The sequence below is a fragment of the Natrix helvetica genome (genome assembly GCF_964273705.1).
Source record: "Natrix helvetica genome assembly, chromosome: 6".
Lineage (NCBI taxonomy): Eukaryota > Metazoa > Chordata > Lepidosauria > Squamata > Natricidae > Natrix > Natrix helvetica.
Genome location: NC_138553.1, coordinates 34,861,218 through 34,888,906, shown reverse-complemented (window position 1 = coordinate 34,888,906; position 27,689 = coordinate 34,861,218). Strand labels below are relative to the sequence as shown.

Genomic DNA, 27,689 nt, shown 5'->3' with positions numbered 1-27,689 from the left:
TTCTTCTGGTTAGCTCACAAACCATTAGTCTTGATTACATACACAGATAATCAGTCTTCCAGAGATTCACAACCATATGCCTCGTGATTGCATCACACAAATACTATGTATTTCCAAACTCTCATTGGCAATTTCAGCCATCCACCTAAACTCCCTTTCCCAATTTTAGCCCAAAAGTTCCAATCTTTGACTTGTAGCACTTTTTTCTTCTTCAGTGTTCTGAGTCCATGGAGTTGTGAGATCTATTCTTCGGCAAGGAAAAGGAGGATGGTAGCTTTGCTGCTTTCCAGTTTTTTAAAAAAAAGTTTTAAAAGTTTTTAAGGTTTTAAATAAAAAGGCACAGCCAACTTGAGAAGTTTGGGATTGTAATAAAAATATTTCTCTTTTAATATAAAAGGACTTATTTCTGAGTAAACTTGTAGGATTACATTCTGATCTCTATTGAATAATTCACACTGGCCCATCTCTCACAAATTTGCATCAGGATGCAAAATCAATTGAAAGAATTGCAGGGCTATGTTTTTAGTTTTAACCTGATAACCTAAGCCCTCTTACTGCACTGTGATAGATGCTGTAAGGAAGACCATTGAAATAGGGCAGTTTATACGTAATCATTAATATACCTAGCCTTTCTGTGATTTTAGTACCCTGCCCATAAAGGATCCAGGAGAATAAAGTTCCACATGAGATCTACACATGGGCAATTATCCATGTTAACATGCAAAAATCAGAAGAAATGTGTAATATTCTGGGTGATGCTAAAGACAAATAAATGAAGCTTTTGGAAAATAAAACATGGCAATGCAATTGTATGTATCTTTTTTCCTCAGAAGTAAAGTCTCATTGAGTTATTTGATCTTACTCCCAAATACACAGATTATAGCCAACAGCCAATGAACAATGAAATAAAATAAATTCATAACATAGTTTTCATTTTGCACATAATAGTGTGACAGGTATTAATTTCCAAAATGAGCTTCACATATCTTCTGAAATCGGAATGTTAGATTTATTACTGTTTCCATATTTTTGTAGTTACTTTTTTTTTAGAATAGAATAGAATTCTTTATTGACCAAGTTTGATTGGACACACAAGGAATTTGTCTTTGATGCATATGCTCTCAATGTACATAAAAAGACAAGTTACTTTTTTGCATAATGTATTCTTTAACAATGTCCCAGCCAATATGGAATGAAGTTAAAAATGGGTGGGCAAAAGTTTGAGTTAAGATGAAATTTCTAATGTATTCTCATGAGCAAAACTTTTAGTTGTATTCCATGTTAATACAATTGAAATAGCTGCCAACTTTAGCAAAGTATCCATCTTCACAAATAAGTATCATTTCCGTTTTTACTGTCTGACATCATTTCAATATGATTGAAGGCTGGATTGTCAGTTCCTTCAATGCATGGTGGGCAGTCCAAAACTTTTTTATCTTCCTAGAAAATAAAATATATGTTTAGAATAAATGTAATAAAGAACAATATATATATATAATAATAAATATAACAGCTCAGTAAATAGATGTGGTTTTGCTTAGTGACAAAATAATAGTAATATTGGTTCCAGGCAAATTATCCTGGGGAAGAGGTTCCTGATGGAGAAAAAACTCTTATAGCTATCTGGATATCGAACCATGCAGGGATTTAAGGATTAATAGCATGACACTGAATTGGGCTCAAGAAGGAACCAATTATTAATAAAGTTCTTTGTAATTTCAAATCCTTCAATAATTCTTAATAAGTTATTGCAGTTATTTTATTATGTTCCCCCCTTTATTTTTTATATAAATAATTCAAGGCAGTGAACATACCCTTGCCTTCTTCTATTTTCTCCACAACAACAACAACATTATGAGATGTGTTGGGTAGTCCAGCTAGCTTTCATGCCTAAGATAGGACTAGAAATCACCATCTCATGAATTCTAGACCAGCACCTACACCCACTAGACCAAACTGGTGGTCCTTATATTACAAAACTACTTAGTTCCTCAATGGTACTTAAAAATGATCAGTGTGCCACAACTTATGAATAAGCAGTTTGGTTTATTGGTTAAGGCACCAGGCTAGAAAGTGGAATACCATGAGCTCTCATCCTGCCTTCGTTGTGAAAGACAGTTGGGTGATCTTGGTCTAATCAGTCCCTCTCAGCTCAACTCACATCACAGAGTTGTTGCTGTGAGGATAATAGCAGGAGAAAGGTGTGTTTGTTTCCCTTGAATTATTTGTAAAAAAAATAATAAAGGCAAGATACAAGTAAATAGAAAATAAAGTGAGGTGCTCATGAGAGTTTATACTTAATCATAAACAAAACAGAATTTAAAAATAATTTAGAGTTTTGGAGATTTGTGCTTATTATTGCTTAATAATTCCCTGAGTGATCAGATACAGTTTTGAGAAGGTTCCAGAATTCTTCTTAAATGCCCAAGTCACAGTGGTGGCCCAGGATAAGATTTACCTGCTTGGATCAATACATTAGCTGCACGACTAGTAGAAAACAATATTTGATCATGTCATTCATTGACAATTGCAGGATTAGATTATTGCAATGTGTATTTATTCTATCTAATGGTCTGTAAAAACAGTCTGTTATTTCAGCTATTTAACATATCTGTTTATCTGCTGCCAAGTGTAAATAAGACAAATGGAATATCCTCACAGGCTTTCAATTTCTGTATTGAAACCAATTTTTTATACCAACAAAAATTCTAAATTCTAAATATCTCAAAAATAGGCCCTACTTCTTGGTTTTTACCAAGTTGGTGGGGAGGTGGAAGTAGGTGGCATTGGTTTCTGTGCTATGGATTTTTAGGCAGCTCAGAGTAACTCTATGTGAATTGGGGCAGCCATATAAATTTGTTCAATAAATAAATACATTTCAAATAAATTTTGAAACAGGTTCCTAATTGAGGTATGATAAACTGAAAGCTAGTATCTTAAACACAAAATCCCAATCTCCAACCCTACCCCTTTCTTTGGAAGTCCATCCTTTTGGAACTTTAGAAGGGACAAGATTTCCAAAGGGAATTGAAAAGTCTTTCCTTGATTAAAGGTATGTGTAAACAATTCCCTCACTAATGTTAGCCTTCAGATAGAAATACTAGATTTTTCACAGTTAATGAAAGATAACCAACAAAGAAATGGTATTTAATAATATAATTGCAAATTATTTCAGCTTTTCAGAATCAATTTTATTGTAAATATTTTTTTATAAGTTAATCAAGAGTTTCATTTTTAAGATATAGTGCCTAAAAAGGGTTGTTTCTGACTTTCGGATGGTTTAGACAATGTTATAAAGAAGAGTTTTGTTTGTAAAAGAAAGCACTCTGCAAAAGCCCCTATAGCCTACCTCATGGAGCCAGGCTTTGCTCATCTAACATCTTGACTAACTGTGGGTCCCCTGAGTAGACTAATTTCTGGGATGGCTTTTTAATGCTCATATATAGCAGAGGATGTAATAAAAATTTCCACTTGCCAGAATTGTCCATCCAGGTAGGAGCATTAATATCTGGAAAAAGATGGGTATGATGTCAAAAATCAAAGCCCTGCCATTTTTGTACTTGCATGCAATGTCAATGCATGTACTAAAGAGGTAGAGTTTAGATCATGATACCATACCTTCCATTTTGCAGATTTTGACCTTCCTCCTTGGACATCACTACAGTAGCAGAATCTGATAAAAGGACTCTTCTGTTATATCCTTAGTGCCTTCAGCCTTATAACAAAAGCTAGTTAACAATTAGGTACTTTTAAGAGCCAGAACTTCTTCAATACTGATTTTTTTTCTTTTATGTAATAATAATTCATAGCCAGAAAAGTATAATAACTTAATGATCAAATTTACTTTCCCACAGGTTATAAACTTATATGAAATATACTATTTATATCAGGGGTGGATTGCTACCGGCATTACAGCTGGTTCGGTGCGCAAAAAAATGAAATCTTTTCTATGATGAGATTAAAGTACATCATTGGCTGTTCAAAAAAAATTGCGAACAATATCATCTATATGTATATTCCTATCAGAGATGGGCTTCAAAAATTTTAGCAAGTGGTTCTCTGGGTGGGCGTGGCTATGGTGGACATAGCCTAGGTGGCCTTCTGCACCATGGCAGGGGGGGGGGCTTTCCTCGAGTCTCCAGGAGGGTGAAAATGGAGCAGGCCCATTTCTGGACTTCCTGAACTTCCGGAAGACCTGTTTTTTGCCCTCCCTGAGCTTCTCTGTGCACCCTGCACTTACCTGTATCCAAAATGGGCCGCATGGGGATTCCTGGGAAAGGTGGAGTGGGGTGGGCAGGGCCAGCCAGGACTGGGATTTGGGGGTTCTCCGAACTGCACAGAATCTTAGCTAGGGGTTCTCCCGAATCCCTGCAAACCCTCAGCAGCCCACCCCTGATTCCTATTATACATATCTCTCAATGTCATTCTGACAGTGGCCAATTATTTATCCAGATAACAGCGGATATTAATATAATAGTAATATTAATAGAGTAAATATTGAGGGCAAAAAGAACTAGTCACAGCAAAACCACATCATAGAAATAAGTCATAATAATTTTGACCTCTGAAATGGAGTGTACTTGGATCTATCTTTGAAGATAATATGAAAACTTAATTTAATCAAATATCATTATTACCTGACTAATTAGGGGACAAATCTATCCAATTATGTGACTAGAGTGTGTCAACTGGTGTACTGTTTCTGTGCTCACTGATTTGTTCTAAGCACTTCAAGCATTAAATGGATTGAAGTTGGACTATCTAATAAATTCCTCTTCTTATATAGTGTGGACCCCTCTGTATTTTTTTTTTGTTTCTTTGCAGTCCTTATCTGTCTGAAGTCAAATAAAATAATGTATACATACTTGTTTCAATTTACCACCTGAGAAATAACAAAAAAGATCCTCTTTGCTGAGTAAGAATTTTTTGTCCACATTCTGCTTAAGTCCTCCTGAAAAACATTTATGTGGTTAGTTAAAATACATTCACACACAGTTTAGAATCTGTATAGTTCAATTATTATTTGTGCAAAACAGTAACACTAGAAGTTACATGAGATAGCATGAGATGGCATGAGGTGGTGTGTATTCACTTTTTAATTTTTCTAACTTGTTTTTACTTGTTTTTAATTTTGTTTTTGCTATTGTCTTTTTTATATGGTTGTATGGCTTCATTTGTAAACTTCCCAGAATCACTTCAGAGAGATGATCTGTATGTAAATTTGATAAATGAATAAACAATGTTTCTTGAATTGTATAGTTTATTTATTCATGATTACAAATCTGTATCCTACCTATTTACTTCAATTAAACATATCCAAGTTGAGTTAAATCAATAAATCTATAAAGACATCAAGCTAATAAGAAACTTCATATAAAATAGTGCAAACGTATGACAAAAGGTCATGCTTTTTGATATAGAAGAACTATATGAACTGGGATGTTTAGATGTTTGTTTGTTTATTTATTTAGATGTTTTTAAAATCTTACTTTTATTATTTTTACAAATAATTCAAAGTGGTGAACATACCTCCTTCCTCCTCCTATTTTCCCCACAACAATAATCCTATGAGGTAGGATGAGCAAAGGGAGAGAAATAGAAAGAGACAGACAGACTGGCCAAAGTCTATCAGACACTTCCTAAATCAGTCTTCGCCAACCTATGTTACACCACAGCCAGACTGGAAATTCTGGGAATAGTCCGTAACCCATGGAAGATGAAAGGTTGGAAAAGACTCCTCCACATAATCTAAAAAAGCAGGAATTTACATGACAACAATCATTCTTTAGATGTTCTAGCCCTAAATTGTTTAAAGATGTAAAAATAACAAATTCAAATTGTGGCAGGAAATGAACACAATTTACAACACGGTACATTTTTATGCAGCCATCACTCGTCTGAATCAGATGTTATTCAAGCAGCCTCCATGTGGGAGAGAGACTGACTGAGCCAGGAAAAAGAGTCAAGCAGGGAACTCACACACCCCCGGCCGTGTCGCACTCCTGGGCCTTAAGCTGTTTGGAACTGGGTTGCAGAGGTGGTGAGCAAGTGCGGGCATGCATTTCCCACTTGCACAGGCAGCAGGTGAATACATGTGCTCACACAGAGCCATCCCCTCTCCCCACTCCCACGCTGGTCAGCAAAATTGGAAAAGTTGGGGAAGTCTATCCTGGTGGACATAAAAGGATGAAGTCCGACCTCCCTTGAACCTCCCTATTGAACCTCATCCACTTTCACCCAGGTGCAAACTATCAGTCAGAAAATTCCAGTGTGTAGGCTGTGTATAGTAATAAAACAGTTAGTTGAATTCTTCAGTTGTGGGTCTGGTGGTTTATTCCTGACACTCCTCTAAGATACATAACAATTGTATTTTGATAAGATGTTTGTGTTCTGTAATATTCATAATAAGTGCTCATGCCAATGAAACCATTTTTCATGCATCTGATGTAAACTTGCATTTTTTCAAACTGATTTGTATCTGCAAACAACTAGGCAAGGTTGTCTGCAAATTCAAATCAGGTTGATAAATTCAGACAGCTAAATAAATTACAACTTAAAATAAAATGAAGATTTGTCAGGTACCAAATTATTTGTTTGATTGTATATTAGGCTGGACACACTTTAAAAAGATTTAGAAGTGCTCATGTGAGCTTATATAAGCACTTCTCAGGTAGGTTCAGCACCTTTGTGCTGAAGCAGTCTTGAGTTCCAGGCTTTCAAACAAGATTGCAAAAGAAATTATTATGCAATAAGAAATCCAATTATTCTAAATCAATGTATATTATTGTAATGAATAAGATACTTTATTTGCCCAGGCTCTGAAATATGGACAAACGTTTATTATAGAAGAAGGGGAAAATGTAAATTAAAATTTCAAAGTTTAAAAGATTAATATTATAAATAAACCAAAATTTAAAACTCAATTCCCAATAGATATTTAATTTTTGGATTCTAAAAATCCAGGTATCAATGCAATTTCAAATCAGAAACCTAATCCTTACATCTTGATATTATAAAGTTAGATATGATTTTATGCAGAGCAGGGTTTGCATTATGTTCTTCTGGAAATAAATCTACACTTGAATAAAAGCAAAAATAGAGGAATCATTAATTACCTGTCAAAAGGGCAAAGACTATTCCCACACTAACTGTAATCAGAGTTCCAACTGGGCTTAAATACAGATAGGATAAGGAATACAAAGAATTTGCCAGGATGGGTCTAGAGGGGAAAATATAGAATTTATTAATGTATTTCCACAATTCATATGAAATCTCACAATGACAATGTTATATTAAATGTAAATATTTAAAACAGTTTAGAAAAGCAGTAATGCAGTCACAATTAGAGGCTATTGCTGTCTTCATTCACAGAAAGAAAACAGTCTCGTGCCCGCAACAGTATTGTGTATGCACAAGGCAGGCAGAGCTTTCACTGCAACAGCACAAAGTTCCTTTTGTCCTTCTGCTTGACTTTGGCCACCCTTGTGCACACTCTTGATTACAGTCACATATTAATCAAAAGTGAGTCTAGACTTTCAAGCTAAAGGAAAACCAAAACAAAGTAGGTGCTTTTCTTCTCTGTATCTGAAGATGATACACAGATTAAAAGCAGTCAAAATAAAAACATAATCCCAGATTTGTTCTGATTATATCTGCCATAACCAAAAAATTATCTTCAGGTCTTTAGAATATGATGTTTCTGAAAAAGGAGGAGCCAACGTTGTGACGATACAACGTGCGGTCTCGACACTCCGAGACCACCGTTGATACTTTTGCCGCTGGACGGTCCATTTGGACCTAAACCATCCCGCAGAGACGGTGATCAGGAAGACGAAGGCTTGCTGGTCTCAGGGACACCGCAAAGTCTCTGATTGACCCAAGGGAAGCTCTTCAAGCCGGTGGTAAACAGGCAGCCCCTGGCTGATGAGGTTGGGAAGGCTCCAGAAAGAAGGAAGTGAAAAGAGAAAGTGAGTCCATCTGGTGAGGCATTTTTTCTATTTTGAGAAAGACTGCCCAAAGAAACTTTTTAAAGCCAAATTAAATCCTTAAGCAAAAGAATTAAGCGGCAAAATTAACCTATATTGGATTGCTCTGGAAAGCTTTTTTTTCTTTGTAACTATACTTTGTGGATTGAAGTGCTTGCAATGTTTTTTGTTTCTCCTCTTGAAGTGAATGGGTTAATTTTTCTTCTTCTTTTTGTTACTTTATTTTTTGACTTTTGGATTAAAACCTTCCCTTTTATTTTAACAATTCTTCCTATAACTTGTTATTAAAGTTCATTAAAGAACTTTGTTTCCTAAAAGCCAGAGATAAATATTAGAAAGTGAAAAGTAGCAACACTGCCACTCAGAAGTCAGGGGCTGGAGTTTTTGAAACAATGTATTTCTTCTCTTTTCCTCTTTGATCTTACTGACTTTGTAGCTGAAGGGTTTGCAATTTGTTTACAAAAACTGATAAAGAGCCAAGGGCACGAATTGTTTTCGCAGGTGCTCTTTAATAACTATTTTGGCAGGGGAGAGAAAGGAAAAAAAAACCAGAACCCTTCTCCTTTGAAAAGCATAAAAGAACTTATGTTTAAGTCAATCTAAAATAAAAAATAAAAGAGGCCTGGAAGCCTAGAGCAGCAGTGGTTATTAGTTTTTCTTTTTACTCCTCCTTTTTTTGAAACATGGATCAATACTCAGATGAGAAAACTTTAAAATTCCAAAATATCTTGGCTGGAATTCAAAATCTACTGGAAGGATATGGGAGAATTGAGAAGAAGTTGGAAAAACTAGTGCTCCTCACAGCAAAAGATGAAGGGGTTGGAGCCCCAAAAATTAAAGGGGAGAATGAAGACATAGAAGATAAAGACAAGACAATAGATGGTTTTATTAATGGAGCAAATGTGGGTGAAAGTGGAAAAAAGGGAATATGGAAAAGGGAATTCAACGAACTGGAGCTCTACCTCAGATTCCAAGATAGGGAAGAAGAAAAAAGAGAAATGATGATGGATTTAAGAAGAGAATTTTTTTCAGAAGCACGATTAACAACCAAAGACAAGCTAATTTTAATATCAGATGGAGGGCAACGAGATTACCTGAGAGATCCTTCAAGCAACGAAGTGCGGAGAGTAGTCTATAAAAACCTTATAAAGGAAATAAAAAGAAGACTGACACCACAATTGGCTAGAGAGATAAGACTGCTTTGTTACTGGAAAGATACAGTTTGACAATGAAAGTTGATAATAAAAAATTAGTTAATTTTGGTGATCAATAAGTAGGAATTTAGTAATTTTTAGATTGTTTTAGATTGTTATTAAATGTTTATTTGTTAACAAATAATTAATTATAATAACAATAATGAAATGATAATGGATACAGCTTAATGATATATACATGTACTGGCAAACTAGTAGAAGAAATTTGGATATGAATTGCAAATTGCAATCTGGGAAAAAGACCTATAAATTTTATTAACCAATTTTTATTCAGATCTTGTCATAAAGGTGTAATGTTTTTGGGGTTTAACGAGAGGAGGTTGGATATAAATAGTAAATGATTTTAGCCAACTATAATAACAACAAGGAAATGTCAATGGATATTGTTTAATAATATATATATGCTCTGGTTTTGGCAAAAGAAACTTGGATACAAACTCTAAACAGCGAGTTGAAAAAAAAGGGAAAAAAGGTTTAGAAACTTTATTAGTTGACTTTTACTTAGAACATATCACAAAGGTGTAATGTTATTGGAGGATTTTTGAAATAGCTAATGAACGCCATTATGTGGTTGTGTCTTTAAGTATGAATTATTTGAGATAAAAGCACGTTCAAATAATTGTAGTCAAATGAGAATTGTGGTACATTGATAGTAAGATATACAAAGATTTTTGATTTAAAGTGTATAATATGAACTATAAGTAATGACTGTGGAAGAAATGCATGAAAGTTATCTGTAACCAATCAGCACACTTTCTACAAGATGTAATGAAGGATGATTCTTTTTTTGTGTTTTTGTTTAATTAAAATAAAAAAAAACTTTTCAAAAAAAGAAAAAAAAGAATATGTTTCTCTGCAAGAGACACACTATGGTGGCCAGGTTTAGGTAACATATTAAACTATCATTAGTTTATTTGATATTAATTATGTGCAATATACTCAGTCATGGCAATGTGGCAACCATAGTTAATGACAAATATATAACATAACATAAGCAACTGTGGCTTAATTAGTGAATCATAATTAAACAAATAATGGTTTAACACAATGTGTGAAACCCATCCTAACAGATATATCAATTGTTTGATAACACCTAAAATTATGGAATTTTGCCATTTTCCTTTTGAATTTAAATGTACATTTCCATTAAAAATGTATATTATATGTATAAAATCACTAGCAGAAGTAAATTAACATCATTGGATAAATCAATAGCAATGGAAATGAACAATTATCACTTTCTCTGCATGTGATCTGCAAAGTGTTAATGTATCCTGTAAACGTGAACAGAAAAATGTATACTTCAGTGGGTCTCAAATCCAACTGTGCAAAAAATAATAACATTAGTTAGCAATAAAAGACTTACTGTGCCTGGCATAATTAAATGTTACATATTAAGTGGATGGTTAATAAATTTGGCATATACCTCTCAATATTTTTAGTTGTGAGCAGGTCCATGGAAGCCATTGTAAAAATTTCTGTGCTCATGTTACAGCCTGCAACTGTACGATTTAATGGCAGGGTCCTAAATGGCAGTGGCTTATAAATCTGAGATCCAATTCCAATCCAAAGGGTAATAACAAATCCAGAGATGAGACCTATAAAAGCACCCTAAAAAACAAGAAATAGAATCTGATCACATTTAAAGGAAAAGTACAGGTAAAAGAAATAAATCCCACCGTAATTTCTGAACATTGTACTTTTAGTAATGTAACAGATGTTACATTACTTATTTAGGATTGCGTATATACTACTTTCCTAACTAAAAGCAGCGACACAACTTTTTAATATCATTTAGAACTCCAGAAGGATCTCCAAGTCATCCTGTTGATATTATTTCTGGAACAAACATTATGCCCCTACAGTGTACCAAAACTAAAAGAAAGGTAAGGTTCACCAAAATGCTTACAATTCACTGTGGTTTGACTTGGTACATTTAATAGCTTCAAATACATTTGATTAATTTGTTTTTTGCAAGGAGGCTGAGGAATGTCTTGAATCAGAAGATGGGGCAACAATTAAATAAATAGTACTATAAAGAGAAAATTTTCTTACCATAGCGTTGACAAATGGAAAAAGAATTCCCAAGGAAAAAAGTCCTAGGAGAGGCCCACCAATCATGCCAAAAATGGTCAATGCTGCCTAAGGAAACAAGAGGGGTTCAGTGAGAATTCAGTTATAGTTTTGAATGTATTCTAATTTCAAAAGGCTATGAACCTCTTCACAAGTGGCAGTAAAATTTCTTTCTATGTCTAATACAGTATGATATGGGAAGCTGCCCAAATGGTGAGTGAACGATGGAAAGTGAAAAAAAAGTTATACATTTGAAGGATTAAAATTTACAAAGGGCTAAACAGCTTCATTTTCATTTAAACATGTTAAAATTAAAAGACAGTATTTATTTATAATACACTTATCCATTTCTACTGGAAAATATTCCCAACCAAAAGAGTGGTTATTTATTAGAACATTCTCTAATTGAAGTCTTGCAGATACATTGGGACTCAGAATGTTCAGAGAGCATTAACATTAACAAATATTAACAAATATACTGTAGGTAGGAAATTTAGGAAACTGTGATCCTCTCCAGCATATGCGTAGAACAGCACATAGGCAATAGTACATTAACTTATAGATAGGAAATACTATATATTAAGATATTGCACAATTAGTAATAGGAAAAGGATGTTGAGACGGTATAGTTAATCCTTTCCCTGAAAACCATTTTCCCACTTCAAGTTGCCCATGCTGAATTGGTTGGGTTCTGATTTTTCAAATTAGAGACAAATATAATTGAAAGGAACATGCCTTGGAAAGCAGAAATGACCTTTGAGGAAATTCTTCCCTTCCTTTATATTTTCTCTGCCATCATTTATCCCACCTTAAAATAGCTTTTAAAACAATAAATGCACATAAGCATAGACCAGGGGTGTCCAAACTTGGCAACTTTAAGACTTGTGGACTTCAACTCCAAGAGTTCCCCAGCCAGCTTGAAGTCCACAAGTCTTAAAGTTGCCAAGTTTGGACACCCCTGGCATAGACTGACACAAACAAAGGAAAAGGAAAGAAGAAAGAAAAGCGAGCAATTTTATGCTGGCTTTTAGTTGATTTTTACTGACTTTTAGTTGTAAATGTCTTATTGACACATCACATGTTTGTAGTGCACTCTTACACTGCACTTATCCTGTGCTCATGCTGAATCAATTCACTGCAGGATGAAAGCCACTTCATTGAAGATTATGGACTGCAGTGGCTTACACAATTGAGGTTTGCTCAATGCTAATAATACAATCAAAGTAAGTCCAAAGTATAAAAAAGAAAATGGAAAGGAATAAGGGTTGCTTTGTTTTCCAGAGAGTTTTCTTGACAAAGAAATGATTAAAGATACCTGTAATAATCCTCCTAGAACTGATGCCAAAGCAGACATAGCAATGCACACAGCACCATAAAATAAACCTAAGTGAATGCACACAAAGAGATCAAATAACAAGTTTTTATTTATTTATTAGCAGTAAACAAGTCAGGTTGTTCTTTGTCAATAATAATCATAACAACAATAATAACAGTAACAATGTCAAATCCAGTCTAAACATCTGGCTGACTGTGCAACTAATCATAATAATATGCTTTTTTCACCATACAGACTTTTTCTGTAAGCATCTAGCCATTTAGCTTATATATAAAATACTACGAAATAATAATTAATATATTTTTAAAAATAGTAATTATACATTTTAATATTTAATAAACCACTTTAAAAACAAATAAAACACTATCCTTCTTAAGATAATTTAAATTTAAAATAAATATTAATATATACTTACTCATCCCCATAGAAATCCAAGACAATTTAACTTCAGTTAATGTGAAATAAGGTTTAACGAGGTCCTCTACCGTCACAGCAGCTAAAGCATTGATGCTAGAGGACACTGTACTAAGGCAGGTAAAACAGAGTTCATGTAATTTCATATCAATTTAAAGGTGAATTTCATTTGCAATCAAATAGTTACTATAGTGTTTATTATTTCTGCTGTTAAAATTAAGCAGCTGAATAACTATAATAATTGAAAGACATAAGTTTTTCAACTAGTTTTATCTATTACTTTGAAAAAAGGCCATAGTTTAAACACTCTCCATTCTGTTCAAAGAAGTTCCTAATGAAACCTTAAAGAAACCAGTCAATATAATAAAGAAATTATTGACCTATTATAACATATGTTATAATAAGCCATGATTAGTATATACACAATGGATTCGTGGCTTATGCTAAAAAAAAAAAGCACATTTTGGTTTAGCATAATATATCAATCCAGTGACTTTCCTTTCTCTGTAAAATTTTCCTAAATTCACTTTTCTTTTTATTTACTAATATTATTGTTACTAAAAGTTGTTAGTTACATTATTGTAAGTCAAAGGGCAACAGTATTCCCATAAAATACGGTTACACATTCAAAGTAACATACTAATAAAATATGTGCCCTCAGCTCATATTTAGATTAAACGATATCACTTAAAATAATTGTATAAACAGTGAAGCTGTGCTACATAGTCCTATATGCAGAACTGGGATGAGTTGCTGTATAGATGATTTTTAGGGGAAAACATATACCGTACCTCTGTTTACTTGGAAATCCCATTAAAGTACAACCAGACATCTGTGTTAAGAAGTAAGTCTCCTTGAGTATACCATTTGTGCTTGTTATAAGGTTGCTATTGTCATTTGATTCTATTGAAACCTCCCCCACTTCTCTGCCTATTGAATTTTGAATTAACTTACCTTAAAGTTCCACTATAAGCACAAGCAACAAAAAGGCCTGTCATTCCTGGAAACTCATCGAAAATTTCCAATACCAGATAAGGCATGAGCTGAAATATGCAAATATAACGTATATTTTATACTTTTATTTTTATGTGATTTTTTTCTCTTATATTCTTCTGCCTCCCTTACAATAAAAGATAAATACTTTTACACGGTAATAATATATGTAAAATAATCTTTCAAATTGCTTTTTTTTCAAGGAAGATACATTCATGGTTCAAAAGAGGTATAAAAATACAACATTAATTTAATTCCTCAAATATGCATGGCATCCTTTGAGAGACATTATCCAAAAATGTAATGTTATTAATTCCTTAACTGTTTCCTTCAAAAGGGGTTTCTCATAATTGCTGCTAGTAACTCACTGTAATCAAATCAAATCCCAGTAGCAAACTGAAAATGATGGCCCTGATGTTTATTCAGCATTAATTAAGAATGTTTTAATACTAAACCTGGTCTGATGCTGCCACACACTTTGCTTTCCATGGGTCACAGTCCTTAAAAACAGAGTACATTACTAATCCACATAACACCGCACATGCAAGAATTAACCAGAGTCCCACGAGGTTTAAATAAAGAGATCTATGAGGAAACAAACAAGAGGATTTTTTTTTACTTTGTATAGAAATATTATAATTTTGTAGCAGCATATAAGTGCACATTGCATTGTATTGTACCTGTATTCATTTCCTCTTTGGCAGGAAAAGAAAAAGTCTTTGTTAGCTAGGAATGTACTGGTTTCTTTGGCTTAAAAAGTTGTGCAAATATTCCAACAAAGGTAAATAGTTATATACATGTAAAACTCACTATCTGACTTGCCAGGATTTCAGGAGATTTTCCCCACATGAATTAAAACAACTCTTCCTGGTGTTTAATTATTTTTATAAGGATTTAAAACATTGTAATATTCTTATTATTGTAAACGTATCCCAAGAATAAGATGTTAGAAAAATATGGAGACAAATAAATGAATAATATCCATCATATTGGACAGAACGAGGTATTATTTTGGGCTGCCTTTAGGTCAGTTTGAAATTTTAAAATGCAGTTGCCAAGTAGTAAGGGATATAATCTGTGAGAACTAATTTCCAAACAGCATGCAAATGCTGTTCTTTTTTAATTGTTATTCTGTCAGCAGGTACCTTGAACAGCAAAATTAGCTCTTTGCTTAAAGCACAGATTGGATAGTTAATCTCCAAGGTCTATGTCAATAGTTAATTATGCCCTTCATAAGGTTATTCTTTACACATACATAAATGGGTAATAAATCAGACAGAGTTTACAAAATCAAAGTTCCATGCCTGTTTGAGATTTTAATAAGGGTAATTAATAATTTGATAATTGATTGTTATAGTTGTGTTTATGCCCTTCAATAGAATGTCATATGCAATGCTAAATTCATTGTTACTAAAGTTTTGCATTTTAAAAAGGCTATAATACATACTATATTATAAGTATTCAGGTTGTATCATTATTGGACACTGATATTGAGAATGCAGTTTAAATGAAAACCCTTGAGCAAACAAACAGAACATGTTAACTTACAATTTTGCTTGAAATCTGTTTTTGCAGGAAAGATATCGCTGAACTTGAGACTGATTGACTGCATATATACCAAGCCAGGTAAAAGTCCCACCTATAACAATTGTCCAGAATGTATGCCTTCGCAAAGGATCAAAACTGAAGCTACATTGAATAAAAATGCATTTTATGGTATTAGCTAACTGTTCATATGTCTATTAAACACAGCTTTATGTTTTCTTTCCATGAATATTTCTCAAGCTTAATTTGAAAACATATTAAGAAATGTTAAATATTAAGTAGAAGTACTGAGAGCATGGAACACATTTTAAAAACTTATTATACAGAGGTAGTCCTCCAGATACAAAAGGTCAATTAACGAATGTTCAAAGTTACAACAGATACCCTCAAACCACATACGACTCTGTTTTAAAGTTATGATGGCTCCAGTGCCCACCTGGTCATTCACCCTTATAACCGAACGTAGGAGTGCTGTAGCATCTCCCCACCTGTCTCCCTTCCCTCCCTCCTGCCCTGACATGACCCTACAGCACATGGGCCTGCTCCCCATGCCTCCTGGAAGCACCTGGCATTTTCATAGCTCCGACAATTCCTTGCAGAAAATGGCAGCTGCCTTTGCAGCTTTCTGCCCTGGTCAGCTGGCCATTGGGAGATTGCAAACTTCTCCTGGCATTTGTTAGTCTTTGGGTAAACATACCCTACTGCACCATAGAGAGTATTTTAACTTACTGCACCTGTGTATGTTTTGCCAATTGCACAGTGGCAGATAGGACAGTGCACCAGAGAGTTAACATCATTGCTCAGAGGATCATTGGTTGCCCTCTCCCCTATTTGGAAGAACTTTATAGCTCCCGCTACTTTAAGAAAGTTCAAAACATTCTTAAAGCTCCATCTCATCCTGGTCACCCTTTTTTTGAACTATTACCATCTGGATAATAAAAACAAGGACAAATAGGCTGAAAAACAGCTTCTATCCCAGGGCAGTAACCATATTGAATTCTACTGACAGTGCAATATCAATGCAGTATCAGGAGTTTTCAATTCAATTGCATAGAATATGAAAGGTGTGTGTTTGTGTTTTATTTTTATAGTTTATAATGTACATCGAAGATGGCATTTAATTTCGTTGTACGAGGTGCAATGACAATAAACAACTACTAATAAGGTAGCAGCTTTAGGCTGAGCTTCCCACAACCTTTCCCTTACTTTAACCCCTCTCTCCTCCAGAAAGGGTGTTCCTCTCCTCTCCTTCATTTTTTCAATAAATAAAGCTAAAAAAAAAAAAAAAGCTGGGAGGGACAGAGTTGTTAATCTTTCTCCCCCTCCTCCCGGTGATAAAACTAAACTCCTCTGCCTTTCAATTTCTATCCATTTAAAAAAAGCTAACTTTGATTCCAGGCTGAAGAGTAGAGGAAAGGAACCAAGCAGGCAAAGAAACTCTTTCTGCAGATTTTTGCCTTGAGAAAAAATATTCAGCTCAGAAAGTTTAGCATCTGTATTAAAATGAGACAGAAGCGAGATCCTTACAAAGCTTTCAGCTGTTTGTCTGATTGCTTGTAAGACCCAGCTAAGACTCTAGAGCAGCGATGGCGATAAGTGCCATAAGTGGGGGGAGCGCAGGGGGATCATGAGCTGGCGTGCCGCATCCATAATGCAATGCACGACCCCCAGTGCACATGCGCACTTTTTTCGCCCTCCACAGGCTCCAGAGGCTTTATAGGAGCCTGGGGAGGGTGAAAACAGCCTCCCCCGCCCCCCAGACACCCTCCGGAGGTGTCAGTGAAGCCTCCGGACGGTCCCTGAAGCCTTCGGAGCGCTCAAAATGACCCTCCGAGCAAACTGGAAGTTACTTCCAATTTGCTCGGAGGGTCATTTTGAGTGCTCCGAAGGCTTCAGAGACCTCCGGAGGCTTCCCTGACGCCTCCGGAGGGCCTTCGGGGGGCGAGGAGGCTGTTTTCGCCCTCCACAGGCTCCTATAAAGCCTCTGGAACCTGGGGAGGGTGAAAAATGGCTTTTAAAAAGGGTGAACTCAGCTGGCCAGCGCGCACATGTGCGCTGGCCAGCTGACAGGGCAGCGCCTCGCGTGCCCTGACAAATGGCTCCACATGCCACCTGTGGCACGCGTGCCATAGGTTCGCCATCACTGCTCTAGAGTTTCTTTGCTTGCTTGCTTGCTTGCTTTCCTCTATTCTTCAGAGTCTGATTTCCTAAGGCTAGAAAAAGCCAGGTGAAATCTGCAGTCTCCTGATAGCCAGCTGATGGGTAGGCAGCTGATGAGGCAGAAAGCTCTGAAAGGTTAGGGAACCAGTCTTTTTCCTCCAGAGAGGCAGGGGCATCTTGTCAGGAGGAAGGGCAGTGGCGGATTAAGATTCACTGGTGCCCTAAGCACTGACAATTCTTGGTGCCCCTCCTTTCTACATACTGTACAAATCTTCATTGGTTTATTTTTTTCTTTCTCAACTTTGTGGTGCCCCCTTTGGGCCTGGTACCCTAAGCACGTGCTTAGTCTGCTTAATGGTTAATACACCACTGGGCAGAACCAGGAAAGGCGGGCATGTTCAACATTTTTCTTCTCCATTGTTTTTCCCTGATAGGACAGTCAACTGTGCAACAAGGCAAGGCTGGGAGCCTCCCAAGGGGCAAAAGCAGAGCATGGGATATTTTGGGGGTGGGGTGGGGTGGGAGAGACTTGGGAGTCCCAAGGCAGGTGGGCTTGTGCCTGTACTAGGCCTCCCAAGATCTGCCCCATCCCCGAGGCACCCCTTGCTCCACTTAATGACCCACATATTTGATTAATGACTACCTTGGGTAGAGCAGGGATGGCTGGTCATTACTTGAGGCAGGTCATTTAATATTTATTCCGACCCTAATGGGCAAGCTTCATTACGGTCATAATTCAAGACTACCTGTACATCATTAATAATTTCGGCATTGAAGATGCAAAGATTTCTTATGAATAAATTCTGCAATTATATTGAAAACTATTTAAGCTCACACAAAATTGGACATTCAATCTGCTATTTTCCTATCTTTTGTGGCCTATTGTAGTCTTCTTTATGATATACCTGTACTATTTTGGATTCTTCCAACAAACCAAATCATATGGTAGACACAAGTTACAATAAGTAGGTAAGTTTTTACCTTATGAAAGTCTTTTTAAACTTGTACCTGCTTTCTCTCTCTCTCACTCGCTGTCTCTCTCTCTCTCTCTCTCTCTCTCTCTCTCTCTCTCTCTCTCTCTCTCTCTCTCTCTCTCTCTCTCTCTCTCTCTCTTTTGTCTCTCTCTTTTTATTTATTTATTTATTTGACATATCCCACCCTCCCATTAAATCTCCAATTTACTTGGAGATCTCTTTTTATTTTATCTCCTCCATTACAACTATGAAAAGTTTGAGCAGAGAAAATGTGAGTAATTCAATGTCACACAGTGATTTTTCATGAATAAGACCTTCCTGGTCCTAATCCAATAACTTAAGCATTCTGATCAGTAGATATAGAATCAGCCTTATTCTACATCTATTACTGGAAAATATCATTTGTTTGATATAAATGGTTCAAATTAACTACATAACAAATAATATACTGTATATTTGAATGTTTCTTCTCCAGCTCAAATAAATTAAATACTTACTCCCAGAAATGTAATCTTTTTCCACGAGAGGCATCATTTATAATGTTTCCAAACCCATGTTGTACTATCACACCACGTATAATCACAGATAAAAATCCAGCAACCATGATTCCAGCTTGAAAAACATCTGTCCAAATCACTGCTTTTAGTCCACCCTGGATGGATAAGAAAAGACATAGATTAAAATACAAGGCAACTAAGTAATATTAAAAGAAATGTAATACTCATATTGGAGTCTAAGACATTCAATGCATTTCTTATCCAAGCCATACAAATATCTTTGCATAATGCAAAGTACGTTCAAAGTTACAAAGGCACCGGAAAAGTGACTTATAACCGTTTTTCACATTTACAACTGTTGCAGTAGCCCAATGATAACATGATTAAAATTCAGATATTTGGTAACTGTTCATATTTATAATGGTTGCAGTATCCTGAGCTCATGTGAACATCTTTTATAAACTTCTGACGAGCAAAATAAATGGGAAAGCCAGATTCACTTAACAACCATGTTATTAACTTAACAACTGCAGTAATTCGCTTAACAATTGCTGCAAAAAGGTCATAAAATGGAGCAAAATTCACTTAACAAACATCTCACTTAAAAACAGAAATGTTGGGCTCAATTGTGGTCGTTAATTGAGGACTATCTGTACTTAAAATAACAGAAGTAAATATAATGAATTTGTTCAATTAAGTGTTTAAGCTTTGCAGTTGTAGCAATTTTCAAAATAATTGCAGACTTACCAGTGTGCAGTAGAAAGTACAGACTACTCCTGTTCCAACAACTGCACCCCATAAATGAATTCCTGTAACTAGAGAAGAAAAAGTACAAAAACTTTTTTTAATTAAAATGGGAGGAAATGGTTAATCCAAAACATATTCAACTTAATTTTAAAAATTAACTGATATGGGATTCCAATATGTTCTTAAATAGACAACTCTCCTGGAATAATGCAGATAATTTAAATCTGCAAACAAAGGTAAAACTGAACTAAAGAGTGAGTCTAATCATTTTCTTGTTGGATTGATTAAAAATATATGTATATACAGTACGTATTTATTACATATGTATTATTGCAGGCTATTATAAAAATAATGTAGAATATAAATAGTTAGGTTTTTGTGCAAAAATAAGAATGAAAATCATTATAACGGAAATGTGCATTGTATTGCAAATATAACACACAAGATTAATTGTGAATTGGATTCTGCTTCTGGTTTCTGAGGATGACGGACATGCTGTCCGCCGTTCGCCGTCTTGGCGGGCTCCCCCTGATTTAAGGGGGGCACAGGGTGCCTTGTAGGGGCGTCCTGCCGGAGGGGCGGCTTGCTGGAGCCCCCTGGAGCGGCGGCGGCAGTGGTGGGTTCCTGCTGGATCGCACCGGATCGCGCGCGCTCCCTTTCAGCGCTCCACCTGGCTTGCGCGCTCCCTTTCAGCGCTCCACCTGGCTCTCGTGCTCCCTTCCGGCGCTGAAACCGGAAGTACAGTCTTGCCCCGCCCCTGGCGAAGCAACGACGCCTGCCTGCGCTCCACCAGCTCGGCTGGGAACGGAGATGTTTCCTCAGCGGAGCGGAGCACCTGAAAAGACTTTTCAGGCGCTCCGCTCCGCTGAGGAAACATCTCCGTTCCCAGCCGAGCTGGTGGAGCGCAGACAGGCGTCGTTGCTTCGCCAGGGCCGGGCAAAACTGTACTTCCGGTTTCAGCGCCGGAAGGGAGCGCGAGAGCCAGGTGGAGCGCTGAAAGGGAGCGCGCAAGCCAGGTGGAGCGCTGAAAGGGAGCGCGCAAGCCAGGTGGAGCGCTGAAAGGGAGCGCGCAAGCCAGGTGGAGCGCTGAAAGGGAGCGCGCGCGATCCGGTGCGATCCGGGAGGAACCCACCACTGGGCGACGGCCACAGAGGGGCTGCCAGCTTTGCCCTAGGCGCCGGGAGGCATAGGCAGTGCGCAACGCCACGCGCGCGTTCGTCCTGAGGAGATCGGAAGAAACGCTATACGTGAAGGCAACAGCTGAAATGCAGTGAGAGGGGAGTTCCCCCGGGGTCTCTTTTTTTCTTCTTTGAATAAACTTCTAAATAAGGATTAGCAGTTTTCCTAAGACTCTTCGATCCTGGAAAAGTGTTAAGATTGGAGAGGGGGGGATTTCGGAAAAGCGGCTTTCAACGATCTCACTCTCGGAGGAGAGAGAGAATTGAAAAAAAAACTCCTTTGAGACTCACTTCTTTTAAGCAATGGGGCAAGGACTTTTTAGAACAATTGCGAAAGAAAGAATGTGAGCTGACTTCATAAACTATGTATGGAAACTTTCTGAACTGTTGCTCTCTGATCCTCTGGGAGGGCTGAGCCAAAATGGGGTTTCTTCCCCCTTTCTCACTGCCTTTACAAATGAACTGTCTCCTCTGAAAAATTTTCTGGGTTGGAATTACTATACCCCAGTGAATCCTAGAGGCATCTCTTCGTATAATCTTCCCTGGACTGGAATAAATTGATTTTAACTGGCGGGGAGCTGTATTGAAAGACTAATATCCCACATTGGACTTTGCCTGCCTGTGGATCTCGCCTGATGGTGCACTTCTACAGACGCCATATTTTTGTCTAGACTTATAACTTTCTCCAAGTTTCGCAATGCCTGCGATGAAACCCCCTCCCCCTAACCCGGCGTCGGCTCCAACATCCTCTGTTTCAAGCCCTGTTCCCCAACAAACACAACTATCTTCTTTTTTACAACCTAAAGCTTCTGAAGGGGAACAGCTGTCGCAAGAAATGTTTCAACAAATGTTCCAGACCCTTATAAAGGGACAGGACGAAATTAAAAAGCAGCTGGCGGATTTAAAGGAACAACTCAGAGAAAACCAACAACAAACTTCACAAAATAGACAGAAAATAGACGTCCTGGAGGAGGGTCCTGTGGGGACGAGAGAAGAGGTGAAGGCTCTACAAAAACAAAATGCTGGAATTGAAAACTATATGGAAAAAATGGACTTTGAAAGGATGTCTTTCTTTCTTAGATTTCAAAATATACCTGAAGTGGAGGGTGAAGATTTGAGGGAGACTATGACAACAATGTTAGCAGATTATATCAAAACAGATAAACAACAGCTAGGGTGGGATATTGACTTGATATATAGAATTAATTCAGCATATGCTAGAACACACAATGTTCCAAGGGAAGTTCATGTTAAATTCTTTAGAAAGACTACAAGAGATGAGATTCTAAGGGTTCAAAGGGGGGAACCTTTAAGATATAAGGATAAAAAAATAGCCATTTTAAAACAGATACCAAAAAAAATAAGAGATAAGAGGAAGAAATTTTACTCTTTAACTAAAAAATTGTATGAAAAAAATATCTGATTTAGATGGCTAATTCCAGAAGGCTTGTTAATTTTCTGGGAGGGATGTAGAGTGAGAATTAACACAGTGTTGGAGGCGGAAGCCTTCATGGAAAAACACAAGACTCTTCTAGATGGAACAGGAGACAGTGCGCAAGATATGAAAGAGGGAGGGGCCATGGCTCTGCCAACAGACAGAGGAGAGGAGGCAGCAATGAGGCTCAGGTCACAGAAAGGAATTAAAAGTACATTGCAATTGTTAATACAATGAAATGGTTAGAAGTGATGTGAAGTAAATGATTGAAGATGTTAAAGAATTTGAAATCTAAACTGCTAATATGTATGTAATAATGATACTTTGATATGTATAAAATAAGAGAGAGATGTAAGATCCCGGGGAAGCACCACCTTCCGTATGATGTAGCTGTCAAAATTGTTCTCCATACTTATGTACTCTTTTCCCCAAAATATTTGTAAAAACCAATAAAAAATGTTTATAAAAAAAAGATTAATTGTGAATTGATCACATTTTAAAAATAATTAATTGTACAGGTAATCTCAACGTACAAACATTCATTTAGTGGACTGTTCAAAGTTAAAATGGCACTGAAAAAATGATTTATGAACATTTTTCATACGACTGTTGTAGCAGTTACCTTGATATAAAGCTAAGGCTGGAGCATAAATGACAATTCCAGTGTAAAGTACCTGAAAAATAAACAAACAACACAAACTGCTCATCTTGGCCTTCCAAGAACTCTTTGGAAACAGTACAATACTGAATTGCGTGGTGAATTAAATCCAAACAATATAAGACAGGCATGTTGATAAAAGTGATAGGTTTCAATAGTGTTTACACAAAATACCAATAAAATAAGAATAGTTTTCATCTTTAGAAAAAAAAAAATAAGAAGCTAGCATAATCATGAAAAAATATAGAACATTGTTGTCTGGAACATTTACTGCAGGCAAAGTAACAGTAACAGTAATTACTTATAAGCCACTCAGAATCACTTATTACAGTGAGATGAGTGGCCTATAAATTTGATCAATTAAATAAAGAAACAAGAAACAAGTTATTCTAAGAATATTGTTGAGTTCCTGAACAACTAAATATTTCAAAAGTGGTCAAGGTACATTCATAGTCGTAAATTATGATTGGAAGATCTCAAGTTGATTAAAATTTGTTTTTCTTTTGATAATCATAATTCTGAGAAGTACAATATGTTATGTGATAGTTTACTCCTGAAGTTGACAAGAAATTTACTATAGCTCATCTCCTGTTGTTCAGGAAAATCTCCGGTGTACCAGAGAAGTTTTAGGATAATGAAAAAAGTAATGAAGTAGATGACTGAAGATACCCTTAAATTATTTTAGATTTGAATCCACGGTACATTCCAAAAAACGGACTAAATGGCAAATATACCACTTTACAGGATATAAAGAACTTTGTAAATATCAGTAAAACATTTTCCTGTTCAAAAGGTTTAGTTCAAAATTCTTTAGCATATTTATTTAAAAATCTATTATAACTTAAATAGGCAATCAAACTCTCTTTGTCATTGGAGATGGAGATTTTCTTTACTTTGTACTTCAGTTCAGTTTCATACAAAATAATATAAGTAGTTCATAACTTCATATCTGTTTTTAAAAACCAACTTTATTTTACCACTGTTATTTATACTACATTAAACTTTTTAGTTATGTAATCTACTGCAGAGCTATTAGATATTAAAATTTAGCAATAACAATAGCACTTAGACTTATATACAGTGCTTTACAACACTCTCTGAGCAGTTTATAATATGAGCATATTTTCCCCAACAATCTGGGTCCTCATTTTGCTAACCTTGGGAAGATGGCAGGCTGAGTCAATTTACTTTAGAAATCTCATACATTAAGACATGTATAAAATTAATTTTCTTACCGTCAGTATAATAAAGAGTCCTGTTCCACACAGGCGCAGCTGTTTATTAAACCGCATTTCTAGGTACTGTAATAAACAAACACTTTGTAAGATTTGTGTGTAACTTTGAAGAAACAATTGACATTTTACTGAATTATTACTTTAGAGTTGTCTTCTCTTCAGCCTTGCTTTATTGTGCCAACCTTTGTCATTCGATACTGTTTATATAAATCTACATTCCTCATCAAGCTTTATTCTATACATAATTGTTTTGTTGCATCTAATACAAGGTTTCACTATGATTATTATCCAATAAAACTTGTGTGTTGAGTCACGCATAATTCCATTTCATAAAATGAAACAATCATTTCAGGCAGCAGAATCTAGGGGGCTGAATGACAAGGAAGCAGATTCATTTGCCAGAAGCTGTTCTTTGCTCTCTAACTAAGCCAATGTTAGCAATGTTTAAGATGTGCAACTTTTAAGATGTGTGAATGCATGCTGGTTATATGCATGCTGGTTATGCGGGGAATTTTAGGAGTTGGCCTTCACCTATCAAGTTGCTGAGCTTGAGAAGCTACTCTAAATTATTTTCATGCCTGCTGGGATCACATGGTAATGGAAGATTCATCTGCAGCGTCCAAGTCTATAGGACAAGCTGCAGAGCGTTTTCAACTCTTTCCAACTTACACCTCCTAGTTGAAAATGAGTGATGGTGTGGAGAAAACAATGGGACAGTAATTGTTTGGTGCAATTACTAGGATGTGGATAAAACAATAGTCCGCAGCCAAGAAGAAACGGGCGAGTGCCTCTCGAGAAAGCAAGTATGAGCGGAGGTAAGGCTGACCGGTCTCTCCCTCCCTACCTCGTAGGTGCTGGTGATTTTCAGGCGGTAGAAGACGGGCAGGAAGATCTCCGCGCTTATGAGCGCCACGAACGCGTAGGAGATGGCGAAGAGGCTAAACATGGTCCCGAAGGTGTAGATTTCGGCGGGGGTGCCTAGCACCGTCACGGCCGACATGAAGCTGGCCGTTAAGGAGAGCGCCACGGGGAAAGCTGTCATGCTGCGGCCCCCCATCAAGAAGGCTTCGCGGCTCCTCTGGCCACCGCCGGCGAAGGCGTAGTAGACCCCGATGATCGCGGAGATAAGCAGCATGAGCCCGAAGACCACATAGTCCCAGACGGAGAAGCCCCCGACTGCTCTGCAGACGGCCATGGATGAGCTCAGTGCGACTCAGGGGCGCTCTGGACCGCCTGCTTCACTTCCTCGCTCGGAGCGCGCTTTGACTTGTCACCAAGCCCGGCAAAACTCGGCGCGCTCTGCCGAGGAGACGTCCGCTTCACCGGCAGCCTTCGCTTCGCACAACTCCAGAAAGTGCTGTCGTTCTCCTTCAGGACGAAGCTGCTCCTTTCTGGACGGGTCCCCCTGGCTGGCGCTTGGCCGTTTGCCTCCTCGTCCCTTGCCTGGCGCCCAACAATAAGTTAATACCGGCGTTGATTCCTGACGCCTTTCCCGCCTGCCGTCTATGACGCGGTTGGAGACCAAACCTACCAAGTGAGCTCCTCTCTGGTGCCTTGAGGAGAGTGAGGCGGCACTTAATGGATAGGCTCCTTTTTATCTCCGGCTTCAGTACCGGAGTAATGTCATCATTCCGAGCATCGAAAGGGGAGGGAAAGAGAGAACAGCCCTAACCGGTCCAGACCAGGAAGACTTCCTCAATTGTGGAATACAAGCGGTGAACCGGAGGGTGTGGAGTGTCATAGTCATCCCCGCTCCCGCCCAGCTACTATCTCTTGTTATTGTTGTTCATCCAGATAACACGTTGTAATGTGATGTCCTGAGAACCAGGGCCCAGTCTCGCAGGTGGATTAAACATTACTGACGGGAATCCATAGCCTCCATTGATTTGTTTATTTAGATTGTCTGACTAATACCATCTTTGGTCACAAAAGGTATTCGTTTGTTTGTGTGTTTGCTATTTCATCTCTGCTGGTAAATTGATTCCTCCGTTTCCTCCTCCTATACCAATACAGGAATGAACCAGGAATTAATCAATTCTTTCCCCAGTTTCTCTAGAAGCAGGTAGAATATTTGTGAATGATTCTTCATATTACACCCACCCAAGCTAATATTTACAAGGCAAGGTTGATACATTTTTAATCTTATTTGGTTGGCAATATGTGAACTGATGAGATTATAAACTATGTTAAACAGCCCATACATCGTGTAAATTCAGTCAATTATGGTTTAGTTAATAAACAATTCTGAACAATGTTTAGAGAATGATATATGAACTTAAGCATGATATAGAGTTGTCTGAAGGGTGGCTCAGTGGCTAAGACCCTGAGCTTGTCAATCAGAATGGTCGGCAGTTCGGAGGTTCGAATCCTTAGCACTGCATAACGGAGTGAGCTCCTGTTACTTGTCCCAGCTTCTGCCTATCTAGCAGTTTGAAAGCATGTAAAAGTGCAAATAAAAAAAATAGGAACCACCTTTGGTGGGAAGGTAACAGCGTGCCTTCAGCATTTAATCAAGTCAGCCACATGACCACAGAGGCATCTTTGGGCAGTGCTGGCTCTTTGGCTTTGAAACAGAGATGAGCAGTGCCCCCTAGAGTCAGGAACAACTAGCACTTTTGCAAGGAAACCTTTACGTTTACCTTTACTAGAGTTGCCTGCTATTGCATGTAAGCATAGGCTGCAGATAGCTGCAGACCTTCAACACACTCACCTCCCAAATTCCAACTTTGTTGGAGGTGCACATCCTATATGCTGATTGGTTGAGCCAACTTCCTGTTCTGTGCTTTGCTATTTGAGTGCCCCCTAGCCAGAAGATTACATTTGCAGAAATATAAATGGAACATCTATGCAACCATCCCAGAATGACAGATACATACATTCCCTGATGTGCAGTGCTGGAGGAGTCTGCTTGATCCTTCACTAAAATGAACTACCTCCAACTTTATGATGTCTGAAAGATGTAAACATGATCTACTAATAAGTAAAATTAATCTGTATTAAAGCCAAATTGTTTTGTTTAGATCTATGGGGCCGCGTATTCATAAACCTTTACACAATGATCTCTTGTGAAAGTTAGTCCTCACATGATTTAAAGAAACCATATTAGAACAGGCCATTACTAGAACAAGAAAGAACAAATAAAAACTGTATCTCCTGCACACAAAATAATTACTTCTGACTCTTTACATATTGTGGTCAGAAAAAAGTAGGCATAGAAATTTGAACACTGATTATATAAATAAATC

At 37.1% G+C, this 27,689-nt stretch overlaps 1 protein-coding gene across 1 annotated transcript; it reads right to left on the bottom strand.

The window, feature by feature from the left end:
- Positions 1-1,301: 1,301 nt before the first annotated feature.
- SLC5A8 (solute carrier family 5 member 8) lies at positions 1,302-26,061 on the bottom strand. The gene is made up of 15 exons (XM_081958271.1): positions 25,289-26,061; positions 24,445-24,510; positions 23,174-23,225; positions 19,939-20,006; positions 19,192-19,346; positions 15,564-15,704; positions 14,471-14,600; positions 13,977-14,065; positions 13,024-13,133; positions 12,588-12,655; positions 11,255-11,341; positions 10,626-10,810; positions 7,116-7,219; positions 4,866-4,951; positions 1,302-1,440 (listed from the first exon to the last, which is right to left on the bottom strand). Exons 1-15 carry the CDS (start codon positions 25,637-25,639, stop codon positions 1,327-1,329), a joined length of 1,806 nt encoding a protein of 601 aa, XP_081814397.1. The 5' UTR covers positions 25,640-26,061; the 3' UTR covers positions 1,302-1,326.
- Positions 26,062-27,689: the final 1,628 nt, after the last annotated feature.